Source organism: Carassius auratus, chromosome 32 (genome assembly GCF_003368295.1).
Source record: "Carassius auratus strain Wakin chromosome 32, ASM336829v1, whole genome shotgun sequence".
Lineage (NCBI taxonomy): Eukaryota > Metazoa > Chordata > Actinopteri > Cypriniformes > Cyprinidae > Carassius > Carassius auratus.
In genome coordinates, this window is record NC_039274.1 from 3,981,463 (window position 1) to 4,004,094 (window position 22,632).

The window sequence follows — 22,632 nt, forward strand, 5'->3', positions numbered from 1 at the left end:
TCAGTATGGGTAAACATGCTATAAAATAGGCTGTATGATCCAGAAGTTGATCTTCATAGGAGCGATTTTTGAAAACTGATATATATACATATATATATCTTCTTCTATATATATGTAGCCCGTGTGCACTAATGATGATTGTGGTTTGTGATGCAGAGATTGCAGGTTCAGCTCTGGATGTGGATGCCCTGCGGACTAAAAGAGTAGACAGTCCTGACACTGTTGTGCTGGACGTTTAACCCCAAATTGCTCCACAAGATCTGTCCCTGCAATTCACACGAATGGTTCCTGCTTAATGACATGTGATGAAATTTAAGAAGGGTGTTCAATTCAGAATGACTGCTTTGTTTCTTAAGGTTGATTTAATAGGTTCTACATCCATCGGGTCAAGCCAATCCGAACAGTGCAAATTTTATTAAACCCACTGGAAGTCACATGAGCTAATGAGCCAATATACTATAGACTTCACACTTACTGAAATCTCAGGATTTGCATCAGCTGATCCGAACATTTTGTTGCTCTTGGTGGTAAAAGCCTTAGTAGAAATAGATTAGGAAGTTGCTTTCATGCTTCAAAACAGTGCGCAGTGGAAAAGTACGAAGATTTGATGGATTGGCCAACATCTTGGACAGTGTGCAATATAATGAAGACCATATGCTGTGAGTGTGGGGGAAGGGGTCCCCCTTCTATTGTATCCTGCGGTCAGCTGTTTGCAGATAGCCATCAGCATTCGTTAGCAGAAAAAGGACAGGTGCAAAACCAGCATTACTGTAAACATCTGCGCTAATTTGTGCACCGTGTCCCACTGCATTTCTCATGACGTACTGTAGTTGTTCTGGAAGAAAAAGAAATCACTTTTGGCATTGCATTGTAAAGAGCTTTTAGTATCTGTTCATTAGCATTAGTAAAACATGCAAGGGTCTATTCTCAGAGGAGACAAAACAGGGCCACCAGCTTCCACATACCTCTGGATCATGATAAGCGTCGTTCTCTGGCACTGCACATTCCTGCAGTGTTAGTCAAGCGAAACAGATCTATCTCTTATATCAGTACTTGATCAATGAGAGGCTTATCATCTGCACATTATGTTTTATAGAGGTGTCAAACTTAATAAATGCATATGGCCAACCGGGGTAATGCTGGGAAACTTTTGCCAGCTGTGTGGGGAAAAAAAGTGAAATATGTGCTGGAACATTGGAAAACCTCTGGGTGTTGGAAGGATTGGAGCAGGCAGTTGAGGATTAGATTGTCTCCCTGTGTCGTGAACCTTAAAAAAGTAGCAAGAAAACACTATTAAAGCTCACAGTTTCTTACATAGGACAGCTGAACTCTATCTGGGTCACATTACAAGGTTTAGTTTCACAGATACAAGAGAGGTCCATTGACGAAAGAGGATGCAAGGGCTCCATAAACTTTTTTAGGACACATCTGACAGGTGTAATATATCTATTACATTTTCACTAACTTTATCTCTATATTGAAGAAGATCCTAGTGAAATATGAGGAGGGAAATCCATTTGTTCTACTTGTCATATTATTTTGGGCATGCTTGCTTATCAATTTCATGTCATTATCACAAGGCTCATGGTAATCCACAAAGAAAAGGATAAATATTAACAAAGACACGAGTGTGAATTATACAAGCAAAGAGAGCATAGACCTTCTCTTTTATTTCCTGGTGTCACAGCTTTGCAGTGTAATGTAATGATGCACTGAAACAGATCTGACAGTTCAGTATATATTGAGATGGTTGCCAAATGTCTATGGGTGTTTTTATGCACAATTGAAATGTACCGAAAGAAGTGGACAAAGTTCTAAACAACAGTCAGCTTTTTAAGTAAAGGTCTATACTATGGTCACTTCAAGGAATTATTTTCAACATTTATGATCATGAATATCCAGAGTGGCAGATCAAAATTCATTTTAACGCTAATGCTGGCGGGAGAGTTCAAGTTTCATGTTTTAATTTCTTTCCACCTTTATTTATTTTTAATTATTATAACTCAACCTTAGCTTCTCTTTGGTGATGTATGCCAGGTTTCCAATTTTTTAATACAACTGACTGCAAGCTCACATTCAGATCCAGTTAACAACTGATGCAAGTCACAAAACGGAAGACCTGCTATTGCACGCTACATCTTCACTTTATACTTCAAAGCTTGTCACCAGTTTCCTCAGTGAGCAATCACACGATTCAAAACATTTCCAGTTGAAAGGTTTTTATCATATGACTGATGAGCATGAGAGAGCTTCCTCTTCCTCTCCTCTTCCTGATACATTCCGTGGTCAAGCCCATTGAAAGGTATGCCCACTGAGTGATGTGAGGTCTACTGAAGGGCACCAATGGCCTTAACAATGATTTTAATTGGAAATAATACTACTTTATGATCTGGGGGATTTGTGGAAAGGCCATTCTGTGGAATGTGAGTGTTCAAAAGTCTTGCCTTCATTAGAGAATTAGCGCTTAAATCTTCTCTGTGACATGGAATTTGATGAGAGTGGCCTAAGACGTCTAAGAGTTGCATCACACACAAGTCAAACGTTGCCAGAAGGACTATAAACTCCTTATGCTCTTGAGAGTTCACAGTCATTTGGTTGCATGTATTTGAAGTTTCAGACCTGACAGACAAAGGGAGTTTTTATAGACCATTATTATGTGCATAATTTTAAACCACAAAGCAAATTCAATCTTCTTTTTGTTAAAGTTGATCTTCAAACAATGTGTCACCATCTCATGTCACAAGCCTCTGCAAGCTAAAAGGGAATCATTTTATGTGTTTGAATTTGGATTGGCTAGGATTGAATTTACTTGACCAGCAGAGATGAGCAATAATGGAAGTCAACTGACACTAGAATATGTGGGTCCAGGGGTCAAGAGTTGATTTCATGCATAAAAGGAGTGCAGTCAACCAACATGTATCTAACAATCAGAATTACAGTATTACAAGAGTAGGCATGTGTAAATTGCCATAGGTGATCGATTGACTGATCAATAACAAAGCAGAGTGTGCCGATCAAGGCTATATAGTGATTGCAGCCTTTAGCAGTATTGTTATGATGTCTGTCCCAAATGCAAAGACTGATTGCTATTTCTGTCTGTTTGGAAGGACTGGTCATCCACGTGACATGAATACATCTGTTACAAGACGAACAGATATATTTGGCTCCATTTGCTTGTGCTTATGTTATGTTATAGGGCTAAATGTTAGATCAGATTAGCGCAAATTTAATTTCAGTTGTTACATGTGATGACCTTGAGGTAAAATGTACACTTCACAGTGACAAAAAGGTTATGGTGCTTTCTGTTATTTATTGTTTGGGGAGAAACACTAGCACCACCTGAAGCATACTCTGGTATAATATATATTGTGGATGTCAGTCAGTGGAAGTTTCTTCAGCATGATGGAGCAGAGCAGTAGAGAGCTGTGCCGATGGGTGGAGAATGTCCTGTTTAGGGAAGCGTGGCATCTTTTGCTAATGTTTTTGTAAATGGCATTTCCTCTCCATGACCTCTAGGGATATTTTGAAGAACGGACTGATGTTATAATAAGGCCTAGAAAAGATAAGAGGATTGAAAGGATAAAAGGAAAAGGAAATAAGACAAGTTATGACTCATGTTATGCAGTCTGTCCTCCTGGAAGATGAAATGATACCAAACGGGCCCACACACACCTTGGATTTTTGATTAACTGTTATGACGCAATTGATATTTTCTTTTGTACTGCTGCGCTATTCAAATTTGAATAAGTGTCACTTTGTGTTACTTACTAAGAATAAAAGTTATCTAAAGAGAGACATTTCCATTCCAATATTTTTTTTGTTTCTGAAAAAAATTTTTTTTGCTTACCATGGCTGCATTATTTGACCAAAAATAAATTAAAGTCAGTAATATTGTGAAATTTAAGTACAGTTACAAATAACTGTTTTCTATTTTAATATATAATTTATTTCTGTGATGGCAAAGCTGAATTTCCAGAAATCTTCAGTAATATCACACATTTCTTAACTGTCACTTAATGAATTGAATGCAGCCTTGAAAATTGAGCACATGTATGCAATACTAAAAATGGATTCTTCCATTTTAATGAAAATTAAACATTGCAGAAGCTCTGTTTTCTCAAGCTTTTAGATATTATAGATGTATAACATTGTGCTAGATTGTTTCCGATTGACTGTGATGTGCAGAAAGCTATAATGTCTGCTCAGATGACTTGACATAATAGTTACTTGACAACTAGTTCGATTTTAGTGTGGATATATTTATTATGGATTGTTCAGCAGTTCTATATTAATATGTACAGTAGCATGATTGTTGATTATGGTCAGGTTGAATCAGGCAGTATAGCATTAATAAAGAGTATCACATCAACCCATAACATCATTGAGTTACGTGGAACCTGAGCATTACTTCAGATATTCGCTGTTCTCTCTGTTTCTCTCTTTCGGTCTCTCTCCACTATCTGCCGATACGCAGCTTCTCATTTTAAGAAAAAATAAACACTGTACCAGCAGCAATCGGAGCACTTAAACATGTTATCATTTCCCCTGTCTATGATTGTACTGCAACGTGAACCATTGCTAGTCATCATTACATTTTCCCTCCTCAGCATGTTTAGACAGAGCTTTGAGGAAATCTGCTGAGGAAATGATGCGTACTGAGAAAAGTATGAGGGTAGTAGAACAGGTGAATGTCATGTCCTGATTAAGAATAAAAGTCAGGTTTTATTGTGCTGGAGATGTAAAGGTATACTTAAAAAAAAAAAAAGACACAGTATATACTTATATTGTTTATTTTAAGTGCCAGAGAAAGTTTAAAGAACTTGCCAACTTTGACCTGTAGTGGGCAGTGCAGTCTATAGCTTAAATTATAGTCAGTTTCCAATAATAACACTAAACAGAGGCATGATAACCAATAGCTTTATTATGAACTGACTTACCAGCATTAAGTGACAAATCAGACTTTTAAAATCAGATGTCATGGAAAAGTCTAAATGTAGTATGTGTCAGTCTTCCTGCATCAATCTGAGCATCCGCATCAAACCTGCACACACTGGATTTTACTCCTGTCCACTCTTTTGGGACAGGTCTGTTCCTGTTCCTGTCCCTGTCCATCCTGTATCAGGGTCATATGATCATATTCACCTAAAAGCACTATGCTACGGCCAAAACAGGAAGAGAGCATCCTTGATGTCAGGGTCAGAGGTCAAACAGATGAAACTGAGGTGCACTTCTGTTTTAATGGCCGGATATGAACATTCTCATGTGTATGGAAAACCACTGGGACAGTCATCACTGTGTTTTTGTTTTTTCAGTGAGAATGAGAGTCCAAAGATTTTCATGGTGTGTTACTGCCAATGATTTATTAGATCTCATATATAAACAGAAATCAAAATGAAATGTTACTGTTTTTTTTTATTGAAGCACGTCACTGAGGATGAATGTTTCCTGAATCTTACACAGTCCTCCCTAAAATCAGCCAAAAAGGGCTTTTGTACAGCACCCTTCTAAAATGATGAAGGCTCTTTTGGCAGTCGTGATGTTGTGAAAACAGTATGATTGTGGATGGATGGTATAAGTGATGAAGACATCTGGACTGGATTTCCATCCCTGATGGAGATGGAAGAATCTCCAGAGAGCTCAAGCACATCCAAACCCTGCAGATGGTAAATTAATGGCAAATCCAAGACATACCGCACACAGCCTCACACCACATTCCAAACGCATTATTCAGAGCCGCACATTTATCAGCCTGAAAAAATAGGTCTACCATTGGTGGCACTGTAGATATTTGAGGTCAAAGAGGTCCAGGATACCTGGAGAAAAGCTATCTGTTGGCATAGCACTTGCTAAGCTAGCACAGGACTGTCAAATATCATCCAGAAATCTGTCACTGTCATCATCTATTATTTAACTTTATGTGATTTATATTTTGCTAGTAAAAATGTTATTCCATCAGAATACACAGATACTTCGTAATGAACATCAATCCAAAGAGATGGTGTACACTCTCAAAAATAAAAGCTCTTTATTTTTACGATTTGGGGCCATTAACATCCATGGAAACTTTCCTTTGCACAAAGGGTACTTTATAGTGGAAAAAGTTTATTTAGGTTATTGAAATTTTCTTTACATTAAGATTCTATTATTATTATTATTATTTTAAGAACTGCTCACTGAAAGGTTCTTTGGGGAACCAAAAATGGTTCTTCTATGGCATTGATGTGAAAACCCTATGTTTTATCATGTTTTGGAACCTTTATTTTTAAGAGTGTAGTTATGAGATTTAATGCTTCATGCTAACCAGGCCAAGGGCCAAACAATGGCCACTTGTTCTAGGGCCACGTTTGTCTATAACAGTTCCCTTGTGCTTGTCGGGTACTTCCTTAGGTTTTGTGTCCCAGGTTGAATAAAGACTACTCCGGATGCTACTAACAGTGCCGCTATCAAGGAGCTCCTTGCCAATGAGCTCTATCTGTCAGTCTGTCAGCGAGCTGCACAGAAGTACTTTAATAGGATCATTTGCTGAGCCATCAGGCACGGACCAAACAAACATCACAACTATACTCTCACCCACGCACAACACAGGTGCCACTAGTGAAAATACTTGTATTTCGAACTGTTATTCAAATGATTGCAAATTATGTTGCATTGAATTTGACAGTTTCTTGGTGATTAGCATGCATGAAGAAGCACCTTGCCCATTCAAACCGTTTGGTTAATTTAAAACAGTAATATTATAAGTTTAGGATTTTAACCCAGGTCTCTTTGCAAGTTACACAAAATCTCCAGTACTAGACTAACTGTTCTGTTCCCACTCTCATGCTAAGAACTAAAGTCAGAACTGCCACAGGTGCCTCTTCAAAACAAACTGGTGCATAACTCTCCTGACACTTGAGCTGACACGAGCGCCCGATCATCACGTCATCCAGCATGATTTGAGAATCATCTTGAGCTTTAATAGAAACAAACCATTTTTTAATTACATTTAAATATTAATTCAGCAAGGATGGATCAAAGAATGCATAAAATATGACAATAAAGACATTTACAAAAGATTTCTATCTCAAATAAATGCTGCTCTTTTAGACTTTCTATTCTTAAAAAAAAAAAAAAATCTTGACAAAATGTATCAGTTTCCACAAACATTTTAAGCAGTACAACTTTTTTTTCAACATTGATAATAATAAATGTTTCTTGAGCAGCAAATCATCATATCAGAGTGATTTCTGAAGGATCAGGTCACACTGAAGAATTTTTTGTTTTAAAAGCAGGGACAGTGTATGTGAGAAAGAGAAGGCTTAGAGGTAGGGAGGAGGAGAGAAGGAAAAAGACTTGCATTGGCCTGAGGCCTCTCTCATCCTGCCACCCAGAAATCGCAGCCACAGTAGTTTTTTTCTTGGAACATCTCTTAAATCTTACATCTGAAAGATCCTGTAAAACATTAAGGAATGTTTAAAGTTCCATAATAAAATGTCTCATTTATGCACATTGTTTGAATATGAGTTTTCAATAATAACTCTGAATGCATAACAAAAAGAGATGCCCTCAGTAATACCAGTTTCCAGCAATGCTGAGTAATGTTGCTGAAAATGCATCACAGGAATAAATATTATTTTAAAATAAATAATTCTAAATAGTTACTATTAATAGTCACAACATTACTGTGTTTACTCTAATTTTATTCAATGTAACCTTGAAGAGTATTAAAGACTTTAAATATAAAAACCAAAAACTACTTCTAAAACAGCCGAACAAGAAAGAAAGAAATAGCCCAAACTTTTGAATGGTAATATTTATCTGGATTTGAAATGGCAATGTAGTGTCAGACTTTTTGAACTTACCCCACACTATTCCCAGTTTAGAACACACGGAGCACAAAGACTCTTACAGTATCATGAAATCTGGGTAACAGATACAATTTAGATCTGTGAGGTCAGCACAGAGTTGAAAGGTCAAACTTCATGTGTACGTGCTCAACACGAGGCAGCTAGTTTATGAATGTATAGCGTGTGTGTTTAGGTTTAAGTAACTCTACACCTTCTGCCTGAAGCCCTCGCATTTCTCATTTCTCATTTTTTCCTTCTTTTCCTTTCCTTTCCTGCTGTCACTGTCTCCCCCTTTCTTCATTATCATGCTCTTCAATTTTTCCTTTGTCCTGCTATTGTTTTCATTTCTGTGAAGAGGACAGGCTTTCAACAGGAACGAACTTATGAATACACAGAGAAGGAATGAGGAGTAGGAAGCGAGGGAAGGGAGGACGGTGCGTCTCAGGTGTTTATTATGGTGCTGATGAGTGACAGTCTGACAGAGGAACTCGTTCAAAGCCCTGCTGCATCAGTTTCAGGCTCCTCCCCCTCTGCTCTGAGTGTTTATGTGAGGTTTGCTCTTGGCAACCCTCAGGCTGCACTCTGATTTACACGAGTACATGGCAGATGGAGAGGACAGACCTCTCTCGCGCTCTTTATCCTTCTCTGCTTCTGTCTGTCTGTCTCATGCTCGGGTCGGATTGGCTGTACCTGTCTGAAGAGTCTGAGGACACTGCTCATATTCACAGAGTGTGTGTTTCTGTCATACACACTGCCCATCTCCCAGTCTGCAGGTAGAGTGAAGGGTGTGTGTGTGAGTCCATTTACATATTCAGTGAGAAAAGTTTCTGCTTTATTGTGGCTGCAGTTTTTTACAGTCTGAGACTATAATGAACGTGTTGAATATATTCAGTGAGTATGTAAATGCAATGATAAACAGTAAATGCTTGGGGAATAGCATTACTGACAGTGTTTATGATTGCCACATGTGTTTGTTTGAGATGGTGTATAGTGCATTTTGTCTTTGTAATCTGAGTGTGGCTAAATCTGAATTTCATTTTTTTTATTTTATTTTATTTATTTTTTATTTTTTTACAATTCAAAGTATTGAATTGACTGTATTTCAGGGTCAATATGTCTTTTCTTTAAATAAATGTGTACGGAGTAAAACTGAAATTTTATATTTTGTAAAAAATACATTTTATTACTACGAAAAATGTGTTTAAACTTGTGTACACTGGCATTCAAAGTGCAAAGTATTTTACTATTTCGTACTTGATTGGTACCTCACTTGTGATTAAATCATAACGTTTTTGTGAAAAATATCATGAATTAAAAATCACAAAGATCACATTTCCAGACAAATCTAACTTTTACCAAAACGATAGATTTTAATATTATTATTATTATAATGATCTCAGACTACCTAATTTGTCACTGACACTTATTTAAAAAGAGTGTCTGTTTTGCTTTGCCTTATGTTTTTACATATTTATTTAGCTAAGGCTGATTCTGTGACATCCTTCTGTAGGACACAAATCTTAGCAGAGATACAGCAGTCCCCTTTTTCTCACAAAAACAAGAGCATTGTGCCTGTTTATGAGACTCGACTTCCTTTGAAGAGGTGTTTAACATTTTTTCATGTCAGTTTCAATGGCTTTAAAACATAAAACAGACTTCAAATTCTTTGGGATTGAGTCTTCTTTTGTTGACTTTATCCCATCAGGTATATAAATATAACTACTGATTAGGCCACCAGCATTACACACAGAATGATAAATTGAGTATCTTGCTCCGAGGGGACTTCCTTTAGAAAATGATACACACTTTACAGGATGCAGTGGAGGGGTGCTGGCAGCCTAAATCAGTCTGAGAAGTGAAAAGAGCCCTTGTTCAAAACCTGTGGGTTTCTTTTGATGCTACGACTGTCTGAGGTCGTCTAATTGTTTTGTTTTTGTAGCTTAGAGCTCATCCACTGTGTGAGCAGATATCGGCTTTGCCTTTTTTGTTTTTGTTCTTTGACACAGTATAGCTTAAATGGATAATTCAGAAGGGCTGACTGCTGCTATTTTATTTTCTCTCATTTTTCTCTCAATGTGCAGAGAGATCAGTCCGGACAGTTTGGAGTGTTGCTCAAAGAGCAGAGAGGTTCTCTGTAACTTTCCATTGTATGGACGCTTAGCTGTTTATGTTCCCTTTATTATGCGCTGACATACACATGCATCCAGGTGCACCAAAACAAGCCACAAATGTAAATGCTCACCAGATGTAGTGGAGCCTGAATAAACAATAGAAGTTGATCACTGATATATGCATATAATACTCATTATCGTCCCAAGAATTATCTGATTGTGTTCCTTTGATAGGAAGACCAGGATTGTTACTGGATAAACTGTTATACATGCACTTGGGAATTATTTAAAAGGGGCATCTGGGAACTATCAGCATGTTTCTAAATAGAAGTATTTATAACAAAGTTCTCATGAGGGACCATGAGCCAGGTTTCAAGGATCAGGAGACAAATATGGTCAGAGCTCAAGGAGTATATGAAGTGGAAATCGGACAAGAATTCTGAAAGGAAAGAAGAGCGTGGGCCGAGGAAGACTTTTTAAGGAATAAGCTATTGTTTGCTCTGAATGGCTAAGAAAATCCCTTCAAAGTGAAGTGAAGTAGTTTCGCAAAACTGTTGTTCTAGTACTCCAGCGGTCTTGCAACAAGATTTATGGACCTCTGATGTTTTTATCTGGGTCTTGTCGTGCACTCAGGTATGTCTGCACTTGGATTATTTGTCTCAGACATGAATGCAAGAACCTGATTTACACATGGACGTGTTGTAGCATTCTGTTATTTTCCCTGTCAAATACATTTCTGCCATTACAGGAACATTGTTTCAGCACAATATACACTCAGCAATAGCCAGTGACTGGTAATTGCTCATAATTGTGATTGAGATATAAAAAGGTCAGAATTGCGGTTAAAAAGTCGTAATAGGATGATGATTATTTGTGTAAATATGTGTGTAGGTCTTGGTCTTTTTATGGACCGACAGAGCTTTCTGCTAATAGCACACTAAACTATTTCTGGTCTCCTCCCTCTGGTATCTGAAGATGTGCTCGGGTTAGGGTTTGATTATTGGGGGTTAGAGGTTTCGTATATTTTATGAACAGCATCTGCTGAACATTTTAAGGGCGCTTTTGTGACTATAGGTTTTTTGGTCAGAGTGAAAGTAATGGTACTCTCACTATTCTTGAGAATGAGCATTTTTGCACAGAGAAAAGTGGATCATTGTGTTTTTCCTGAGCTGATATACTGTACAATTAGTTTAGGATTAAATTAACGATCATGGTCATTACCAGCATGTACTTCATTTAGCTTGAACAATAACATACAGTATACATTCAAAAAAATTCAACAGTATACATTCAAAAAAAAAAAAAATTATCCTTCGTAATTTGAGACATTAACACAAGACTAATACGTCAAATTGGATTTTTTGGATAGGATAATTTGTCATGAGTGTTTGCTTTCATGAAGGCAAGTGTTTCTCACACAAGCCTTGGTGTCCAGTAAATGAGCACAATACTCCTGATGAATGATGGGTGTTTTGGTTTCAGGGGGCTTTGAAGTATGGCGTAATGCTACATGTGTTTGTGTTTTGTTCTTCCCTTCAGTTCTGACCTTCACTTTTTTTGTTTTGTATGTGAGAAAGAAGGGCATATGAAATAGAGTTAGGGAGGATGGGAAAAGGAAAAAGACTTGCATTGGCCTGAGGCCTCTCTCATCCTGCCACCCAGAAATCGCAGCCACAGTAGTTTTTTCACAGTATGTGTTTTTCTTCTTGGAAGAACATCACTTAAATCTTACGTCTGAAAGATCCTGTAAGACATTAAGGCATGTTTACAGTCCCATTGTAAAAATGCCTCATTCATGCACATTGTTTGAATATGAATTTTCAATAATAACTTTACACACTCCTGCTTTCAAGTAAACCCCGGTGAGACTGAGAAACTCAAACGTTTGTTTAAACAGTGAATGACTGGAGCTATATAACCAGAGAATCAGAGTTCAGTCACTTCTTGATTGTTTTCGAAGGCATAGTTTCAAAGTTTTGATTTGAACTTTAACAATTTAAGTGTACTTTAAAAACTAGATATGTATACTTTCATGGCAACATCGTTCAGTTAAAGAGGACAAGACATTATGTTTTGATTTGTTATTCTAGCTGTATTCAAATAAGCACTGTGGCTGATCGGCAGCGAATTTCCTTTCTGTAACTGCTTTGGCTTTCAGTTGGTTTTCAGTTTCAGTTCATTGTCATCACATCAGATGTGCCAACGCATATGAATACACACAGGATGTATGCTGTCAGAGGAATTATATTAGGTTAAAAAATAAATACAAAATATCCACTAGCTGTACGTTTACTCAATACAATGCTGCTGCCAAATCTAAAAGTAGCCGTCCTTGATTCCAAATTAAACCGAGAAGCTCAAATAGGGTTTTGCTCACATAGCATGTTTTAAGCACTTTGACCTTTAGGCTTTTTGTGTTTTTAGTAACCCCAGACAGGGTCTTATAGGGCATGTTTATCCAGACGTGTTCCTATTAGGGAGAAATATCTAAAACTATGAATGTCTAAAAACCTCTCTTAAAGACTGCTGGAAGTGATTTCACTCCTTTTAACCCCAGCTTTTCCTGCACAATATTTGATGGTTGGTTTGTAAGAGGTGTGCAAAGCACTTTAACAGCAGTATATCAATTTCAGCAGGGTAAATCCTGCTCTTGGCGATACGCCTGGCTGCAGAATTCCAACTCTGACCAAACACACATGAATCAGCTTCCCTTTAAAATGACAAACAGGTGTGTTCGAGCTCGGCCGCAACCAAACCCTGCAAAAAGCATGCTGAGACCGAAAGTAATGTGTTCACTGTTTCATTTCTGCTTTATTTTTCTGTCTGTCTGTTTCGCAGGGTGACTATACGTGGGCCACTATGCTGGGGCAGAGCGTGAGGCTGCAGCCTGTTTCCATCCAAAGCCTCTCGGAGCTGGAGAGGACACGTCTGCAGGAGGTGGCCCTTTACCATTTGGAAAGAAGAGACCTGGATTTTAAGATCAGCATCCCTAGAGGTACATTCCAAACATCTTGTTTTGTGATGGCTGGTAATCATGCATGACAGAAGAGGTGCATAGATTGAAATACTATGTTATACATTGCTTTAGTCACAGTCTAGATATGATTATTTCAGACAGATGCTTATCGAATTCCCAAGAAACCCATGCAGATATGACATTACACACGGTGAATTCATAGGGATTTCAGAGGGATTTCTGATAGTAAATCTACCAGATAAGACTGCTGAGAGGTGAAAGTGAGGTTTATGAGATCTGGCATAGTTATAAATAGACTTATCTCTCCATATTATAGACATATCTTTTGTCGTTGACGCCAAAGACTGTGTCTCCAAAAACAAGTTCATCCGTCGCTTGGTGGAAGTGGCCAAATTAGGCGAACGCCAGCTTGGAAAGATTGTGTGACATGATATTATCCCTGAAATCCAAGAACAGAACTGTGTGAAATATAAACCAATACAATTAAGCCCAGTGTTGGTTTCATGTGTTTGCTTTCTGCTGCCGTTTATGCCATTTGCAACATCGTTGAGCCTTTGCAATTCACTGGACTCATATATTTCATAATGCATTTCAATATTTGGTTTTAAAGACGTTTCGTGTGGATTTGTACAATGAACAGTTTTGGTCAAGAAGCAAAATCAGTTTATTGGAGAGTTCCCATATATTATTAAATAAACAGTAATAATGAACAAAACCACCGCTGTTGATTATTTGATAATGTGAGATGGCATTTTGTTATCATGTGAGAGTCTCCTTATGTCCCACTATGGATGGGAAGTGGTATTCCCAGCACGTACAAGCAGCTCCACATGATCAGATCAGAAAAGGTCATCCTCTGTTCTCTATAGTGGAGTTTTCAACCGGTCACTCATCGGTGAGAAGACCTCGGCCGCCACTTTATCCGACCCATGGGGAAGCAGCCACCACAATTTAAGGGAATATTTACGGAACACTTTTCCTCCCAAAGGAGAAATCTGTCAGATTCAGCCTGGTGGTTTACTCAGCCGCTCCTCTTGGAATTGTCATCGACGTGTTTGGCAGCTATTTTTGGGGGAAGATGAACGTCCTTTGGAGAGTTAAATGGAACTTTGTGAAATGCATTTAAGAGAATCTGAAAAGCATGTCATGAGTGACCGACCTCGCTGTTTGGCTTTGGTTATTTTCTGGTGTGTTTGTGGTTATTTATAAGTTAAGCACTTTAAACATTTAGCATTTTGTCTGTAATATTGTGGTTTCTAATCTTTATGCATGCAGCCTGAAGCTGTTGTTGTCATGGTTTTGTTTTAGTCTCTTGCTTTAATAAAAGTGGCTTCTTTACTTTGTTTTCAATATCTGCTTTGGCCGGAAGGGATTATTTATCCTGAATCAGGCGTATATCTCAGCATGCTCTCTGTTCATTCCCCCAATCATCTTCTCTCTGATGGGAGCTGATGGGGGGCTTTAACCCATGATGTGGGGAGGGTAGGGGGCAGTTTCCATGGAAATAAACTCTCATTTCCTGCAGCCATGGTAATATGAGCCCAACCTAAAGCCCCTCTGGATGTGCTACAAACCCCTTTCGTTTTCTCTATCTCTCTGGACATCTTAGCAGAGCATCTTTTAAACCCTTTTCCCCTCAGCTCAATAACTCAGACCTCTTCTGATTCAAACCAGTAAAAGTATATCTGTAAGTTAAAGGCATAAAAAATGGAACCAAATTAGCAGCACTCACAGACAGGAAGAGGTTTGAGTGTAAACACGTCTGTTGGTTTGAGCTCAAAACATTGCACCACTGTGGGGGAAGTTTGAACCTCGTAAAGGGAACAGCTATTCATCACATTTTTACTGTTCTCTTGAGGGTCCTTATAGACAGAGTACAGGTACATCAGAGTTATGAAAACACACAGACAAAATGTGTTTTAGTTTAGCTGCAAATATGGAAAGAATACTCTTTACAACAATAAATGAAGGATAATTGTGGTTGGTTATCTACTGTATGTGGGAAATGTTTCTGCTTCTAATTTGGTCTTAATCACAGCCTCCACTAATATAGGTTTTATATAGTGCTAAAGTGTTTGCTTTGCCAGCTCTCTGCTGATTCATGGAGATATCACTTTAATATCAGCCATCTACACGGAACACATTTTATTTTGGGGAATGGAAGACTTGTTGTTACATGCATCAGTGTAGGTGTTATGTGCCACTGCCTATATTACGTGTTTTAAGCATAAGATTTACATTTGTATACAATACTGTTTAAAAGTTTGGGTAAGTTATTTATTTATTTTAAGAAACGAATACTTTTATTTGGCAAGACAATTTAAATTGATTAGAAGTTACAGTGAACAGTGAATACAAAAAAAAATCTATTTCGATGTATTTAATTGTTCATTAAAGTATAAAGAAAAATGCATCATGGTTTCCACAAAAATATTAAGCTGCACAGCTGTTTTCAGAATAATAATAATAAGTGTTACTGGAGCATTAAATCAACACAATGATTTAAAATTTAATATTAGAATGATTTCTGACGGATCATGTTGCACTGCTTTCAGTGAAAAATGCAGATTTGCCTTCAGAAATAATTTACATCTTAAAAATATTGCAAATTATTAATACAAGTTATTTAAAGTTGTTATAGCAGTTGACAATATCACTTATTTTACTTGCATTTATTAGATTTTTGATCAAATATATCAAGCTTTGGCAAGCATAAGAGATTTTCAAGAACAAAAAATAAATTAGACCCCAAACTTATGAACAGTAGTGCATTTAAATAACATCATATTTGTAGAAATTATATTTTGTGTAATTATTTATATATAATTTTATATAGGTGTCTACACAAAAGCAACCATAATCCATTTTTTTCTTCAATCTTTGTTTTTCTTTTTTTATCTCCAGAGATTCGTAAAAGGAGGAAATCACTGCGGAGAAAGTTTGACTCCTTCTCAAAAGAAAAGAAAGAGCGAGGTAAGATATGCTTTTATGTCATTTTTCAAATAAATCTCATGCACCCTGTGTGTAAATGACTAGAAAGGCAATGGTTTAAACATTGTAATGTCTCACAAAAGAAAATCCAAAGAAAACATGGTTTGTCTTTGTGATATTTTTTTTTTATGATAAAAGAATAGCTTGATCTTCCTCTAAAGTGCCTTTCTATTCTTTTTGCCAAGGTCTACCATCAGCTATGTAGCTATGGCACTGCATTAGCAAATCATTCTGGCTCCATTCTAGTACATAATGCTCACTTCTCAAGACTAACACTTTTCTACATTATTCTTGTTGATTATCGCATTTTACTTTTAAATATGCTGCATTATGGAAAAAATCGGATTGTCTTTAAGTGCACCATGTTTTTCAGACAGTGTTCCTGAGCTCATGCAGTCTTGTAATCTTTGTTAAACAAACAACCCATAAAACATAGAGACTTAAATGGCAGGTCTTTAAGTATTTGCTTTTAGATTATTTTAAACTACAAACAAATGATAGTGAAACTGCATTTCAAATTTCATCCAAATGCCAACTTATATTTGTCAACTTCTTCATGACGTCATTGTTTAATATTTACTACCATGCTACAAACGTCATTCTTTGGTGATGCTGGTGGACAGTAATGGTAGACTATAAATGGCTGTTCCCTCTGTGGATCCTCTGACTCTGGTTGACAGGACTATTTGGTGTGTCAGTTCTTGCAAATCCCACAGGCCTTTAAGACACACAGCTTTAAAACTTTATTAGGCAAGACAATGTGTGTATCCCTGTGAATGCATATGCATTGTTTTCTTTGTATTTTGTATTCAACTTTGTTTTTGTCTTTTTGTAGAATCATTTAATGTGGAAGTGAAGTAGTCAGCCAAGTTTACATTATTTCCACTTTGATTAAAAACATATATAACAAACATGATTAATGTAACAACTTCAATGAAAAAAGGACGTTTTGTTTTCAGCGTGTGATGTCATAGGGGTTGGTTTGCTCCAATGGCCAGTGAAGTAATATAACAATTTCTGGATGAACATCCGACATCAAACCATCTAAATCTCAAAGTTTTGATGATCTTTGGTATCCCAAACATGTTTTCATAAAGCGAGGTGCAACGTGATGTAAATAAACGCTTCATACAATATCATTCATGTAACATCTTATTGTTATGTCAAACCTTTTAGACATATTTGCATTACACAAATCTTATTCCTATCTGAACGATTGGGCTATTGCTGCTGCCTCAAAAAAAGTGTATCATTCTGACATGTTTTAAGTCTTGTCAGTTGAAACGTTGAAGTGTTTTAAGCCATTCAAGCGTGAGACAACTTGAAAGAGATTTCAATGCAGTACTCGTGCGCTGTGATAGATCGTTTCTGTGTGCACAGACACACACAAAAAAGCCGCATCTGGGACAGCATCCGAGGACCAAATTAAGTTCTCACAAAAAAATATGTCAGAATGGCTGTTTTGACAGGTACCCATGTAACCACGTATAGTTTCCAACCTGCAGCTTGTCTTCACCCCAAACCAGCAGGGGCAAACCAACCCTGTGATGTCACACACTGGGTACTGCAAGTTTTTTTTTTTTTTTATCCAGTTTACTAAATAATTTTAACTTGACTGACTGCTTTACTTTCGACTTCAAGGGGCTAAAATAATGGCTACTGACTCACATACTGATACCATCTAAACCATTCTGAAACCATTCCAGTGTGTAAACAGTAAAACCAGTTTTTGTGAGGATGCTCAACAAAAACTCGTGAGTTGTATTGATTAAACTGAGTTTTATTTACACTAGATTTTTTGATGTAACTACACAGTTCAAAAGTTTAGGGTTGGTAAAATGTATTGTTTTTGAAAGTCTCTTATGCTCACCAAGTCTGCATTTATTTAAACAAAAATACAGTTAAATAGTTATATTGTGAAAGATCAGTACACTTTGAAAATAATTGATTTCTCTTTAAATATATTTGAAAATAATTTATTCCTGTGACGGCCAAGCTGAATTTTTCTCCAATCTCCATGATCCTACAGAAATCATCTAATATACTGATTTGGTGCTGAAGAAACATTTCTTATTATTATCAATGTTGAAAACATTGCTTAATCTTTTTGTGGAAACCATGATGTATTTTTTTTCAGGATTCCTTGATGCATAGAAATTTCAAAAAGACTTCACTTTTGATCAACTTTCAATGCATCATTACTTAATAAAAGTAGCAATTAAAAAAAAAAAAACTTTATTTTGCTGGTCCCTTTTGAGCGTTCTGTTGACAATAAGTAACTTTTCACCTATTACTGTCATTCGATTATTAGAAGACTCTCTGCTTTATATCTGCTTTTTTTTTTTTTTTTTTTTTTTTTTTTTGATGGTCTCCCAACAGACATTCTCTTGACTGCATGTAACTTTGCAAGTGCATTTCAGTTAGCCAGTCTGTATGCTACTAACATTCAGATGAGAGTTTGTAGATATGTAAAGAGGTCAGACTGAAGTTGCCGGAGCTAAAGCAGCACTTATACCTGAGTCTGTCGGATTTGTTTGGCCATGTTCCTGGAGTTCAGCCAAACGCCTGCCACCTGCAACCACAGTCTGGCACTTGTTTCCAGCATGTGCGTCAGCTCAAGGTGACGGGTGGGGAGGGCTGAATGAAGGATGGTGATAGGGTAGAAGGAGGAATTTATTTAAAGAGGACTCAATCCCCATATTCATCCAGCTTAGCAAGGACTAGCAACTAGTGGACCAAACTAACCTGACCTGCGACTAGACTTTTAAGCCCTGGGGCAGAGATAAGAGAAAAGGGATTGTGAGGGAGGAGAGAGGAAGACAAGACTGCTTTGCTTTTGTGTTGCTTTGACGGCCAAAACAGATTAGATGTAACCTCAGTGTAGTCCTGTTAGGGTGTTAAAGATGCTATTTAAAAGAGTGTGCTTTACGTATGCATCATGCCTTTGTTCCTCCCCATCTACATAGACAGTAGTTCACTTACATTTAGGCTGCTTTAGTAGAATATGATAAATAAAGCTTTCTTTGAGGTAAAGCGTGTAAAATCTAGCAGAAACAGGGTTTTTAAAAGTGCTATTACATCTCATCTCTGAAATAGTTTAATTAAATAACTATCAAACTGTAGATATACAAGAGAGGCTAAATTTTGTTTGCTAACAGTTGTTTACATATTTTTGTTACTTTATGTTTCATTTATTTTTTTGTTTTATGTATGTATTTATTTACTTTCCCAAATATGTTTTAAGCAGTATGTTGATGTGTGCCATATGTCGAATAGAGCTTTCTAAATTTAATCCCATTGGGCAAATAAAGATGTTTTCCTTCTTAGCACAAGAAAAGCAAACAGCGGCTACACATGAGATCACTTACTGAACAGCACAGGAAGGCTGATCATAAGAAGATTTGTCTGAAACGTTATAGTCTTTATATGATACTTTCGAGTTATGTAAAAATCGACAATGTCATTTGTGGCCCATAGATATTAAAAGTGCAGTATCGTTCATAGTCAAATTAAAGACAATCAAATATTAACTTTAAAGGGCAATTCATGTAAAAATGAAAATTCTGTCATCATTTCTCAACCTGAATGACTCTCTTCTGTGGAACATAAAAAATATTTTCTCCGATTTTGAGAAAACCGCTTTTAAAGATATGTATTGTAATTGAAATCTAAAGACGCAAATAGATCAAGTGTAATAAACTAAACAATTAAATGTGTTTTGGATGTTTCCTTTTCACTAGTCTGAAAGAAGTTATGGATGCAAAATCTCAAAATTGACCTGAAATAAAAGGCTTAGAGATATTAATATAGAATATATATTACATAGGATATAAAAATATAGGAAGATAAAAAATAATGAGTTAGAGGTTTTTGTGATGACATTCGATATGTGCAGAGTCATTGTTTACTGAAATAAAGAATGAATTTGACATGTTTCACACACTCCCTTCCTGAAATGTAGTGTCAAACTAGTCCAAAACTCCAAGATTTTAACACGCCCTTTATGTTACATCTACATTTATGCATTTAACGGAAGCTTTTATCCAGCACAGACTTACAGTGCATTCAGTCTACTCATTTCTTTACCAGTATATTTACCAGTACATCTAATCAAAAAAGCTTTGGAAACTATAGACACTAAATATCAAAATCTATCCATAAGCCTACTGTTAAAGTCATTTGTCTGTTAACTGTTTGGATTCTTCACCAGAGTCTGCAGCCAAAGCATTCGGTATCCCGCTCGCCCAGGTAATCGCAAACGACTGGGCATACAAGCAACGGCAGGATGCCCTGAAAGAGAGCCGACGGGACTGTCTGGACCTGGAGGCCAGTGTTCTTCACTTCCGTGCCGAGAAAAGGCAGCACAATGGAAACCAGCGGCTGGGAAATACATCCTTATCACCTGATGCTGCCTCCTCACCAGCACTGGAGGCCCACAGCAAACATCCCTCATCAGCGTTCATGGACAACACCTCACGCACTCACAGACGGGTAAGTGCATATTATCTTTAAAACTTCAAAAAAAAAAAAAAAAATCTTCTAAAAGCTGTGGTATGTACAGTATGAGTTTGGTCTTTTGATCTAGTAATCAAGAGCTGATTATTAAAACACAGAACCCGAGTCATGCTGGACATCTAACCTGAAAAACATCTGCAATTCATTATTACACACAACATCAAATGCATAACTTTAGGCCTGACAGATATAAATGACAACACATTTACGTGTGCTATTACTTTGAGAGATTGTTGCCGACATCTAATACGTCAGCAAGTAAGAGAAGAGGACACTATCTACGCAAATATAAACCTGAGCCAATAAAAACTCCTTGCTATCACTAACCTGGCATCATTTCATTCACAGAATTCCCCATGCATCTCACAGATTAAAACAAAATAACAAAAAAAGGAGATAATTCACTGATCTCATTGACACTGTCACTGTCAATGATAAACTTCAGATTCAGAAATATATATAAAAAATAAACCTTTATGGAGTCATATTTTGAGATAATGGTATCTACAGTGTTGGGGGTAACTTAGTTCTTACGATTAAGAGCATTTTTTAAGAGTAAATTTACCATCGTTCGTTATTGTTTCACGTGCATTTCCCAACAATGCACATAAAGCAATCGCACGTAGCTGTGCTTTAAGTGCTGCCTAGAGGAGTCGCTGTCCGTTTGTCAAGTGCTGAAATGTCACCTTATAGAATGACTCGTAATTGTAGTACATGATCGTTTATTGACATTAACCTAATGTTGCGTTAAAGACAGACAACTTGGATATAATAACTATAATACAATACTATATTATATTATAGTGTATAATATTATACTTTACATAATATATAATGTACATTTTATACAGTAGAGAGAGAGAGAGACTTTATTTCCGGGTCTAATACATACATAGCTGGTTTTCATGCACTTCAGCAAGTCATTGACATATTTACATGCATAAAAACTACTTAATTTATTCAATTATTTCTTAAAATAGCCTTATGAAATGTTTTTCCCCCCTCCAGAGCTGCACTGAGAGTCATGCTCGTTCACTTCATGAGCATTTGACCGTTTGATTTGAGTAAAACTAGCATCACATCACATACACAGAACTGTATAGGTATTCATGTTAACACGTCAAAATAAAAGTCCGGTTTAATTTAAAGACAAGTATTTGATTAATGCAATTAAATTTAACCATTAAAAAGGAGTTGAGAAAAAAATAAGCAGAAAAAAATGGAATCCAGAAAAATTTAAACGGAAAAACGGAATTTGGAAAAAAATTAAATGGAATTTGGGAAAAAATAAAACAGGTTTTATAGGGCCCTAAAAAGTAAAAAGTAAAGTAATAAGTAGTGAAGTTACTTTTCAAATGCAGTAACTAGTAAAGTAATCTCATTACAATTTACAGAAGTAACTAGTAACTAATTAATTTTTTTGAGTAACTACCCCAACACTGGGTATCTAAGATGGTATAAAGTTAATGTAAACTATTTCAATTAAAATTAAAATTAAATATAGAATCCTAATTAATTGTAATTCAAATTAAATTCCTAAAAGTAAAAATGTCAGTTCAATACAAATCAATTAATGAATGTCTTATATAATTTTCTTACCATAGTACATGATCATTTATAACTAAAATGTGCTAAAAACTTTTATTCACTGTGATTGAACTAAACTGGCTCAACACTGAACTAAATTAAGCTGAATAATGGCATTGTTGTCTTCTAGAGCTACTTTATAGCTGAAATTGAAGTTGTTTAATACTTTAACTTTTTAAAATTTACACTATTATTTTCCAGTTTATTTCTATGCTGCTTTGAAACACTCTGTATTGTATAAAGTATATAAAATGTGACTTGACTTAAATGTATGCTATAACCACTTAAATAAATAAATAAATAAAATAGTGTTCAATGGATGCTCCACCCCAAAATGAAAATTTAGTCATTGTAATCACTTACCCCATGTCGTCCCAAACCTGTAAATGATTTGTTGGTCTTCACAACACAATTTAAGATATTTGGATGAAAACCAGGAGGCTTGAGATTATTCTGACGATCCTTTTCATACTTTTCTGGATCTTGACATTGTAATTTACTTTGCAGTCAGTGGGACAGTCTCAAGCCTCCTGGTTTTCATCCAAATATCTTCAATTGTTTTCTGAAGACGAACTACAGCAGTGGCAGCAGGCAGCGTGGTTCAGGTTATTGTTTGATGACGTAT

General features: G+C 36.5%; 1 protein-coding gene across 4 annotated transcripts in view; it reads left to right on the forward strand.

Moving 5' to 3' along the window:
- LOC113051387 (rho GTPase-activating protein 6-like) overlaps positions 1 to 22,632 on the forward strand; it is a 30,756-nt gene that overhangs the window by 799 nt on the left and 7,325 nt on the right. For 3 of the 4 annotated variants that reach the window (XM_026215098.1, XM_026215095.1, XM_026215096.1), the window contains exons 2-4: positions 12,776 to 12,932; positions 15,819 to 15,887; positions 20,116 to 20,396. In XM_026215098.1, coding sequence (XP_026070883.1) covers positions 12,776 to 12,932; positions 15,819 to 15,887; positions 20,116 to 20,396 — 507 coding nt within the window. Of the gene's footprint in view, positions 1 to 8,390; positions 8,600 to 12,775; positions 12,933 to 15,818; positions 15,888 to 20,115; positions 20,397 to 22,632 lie in introns of those variants that run through there. The other variant, XM_026215097.1, reaches the window with a different exon arrangement.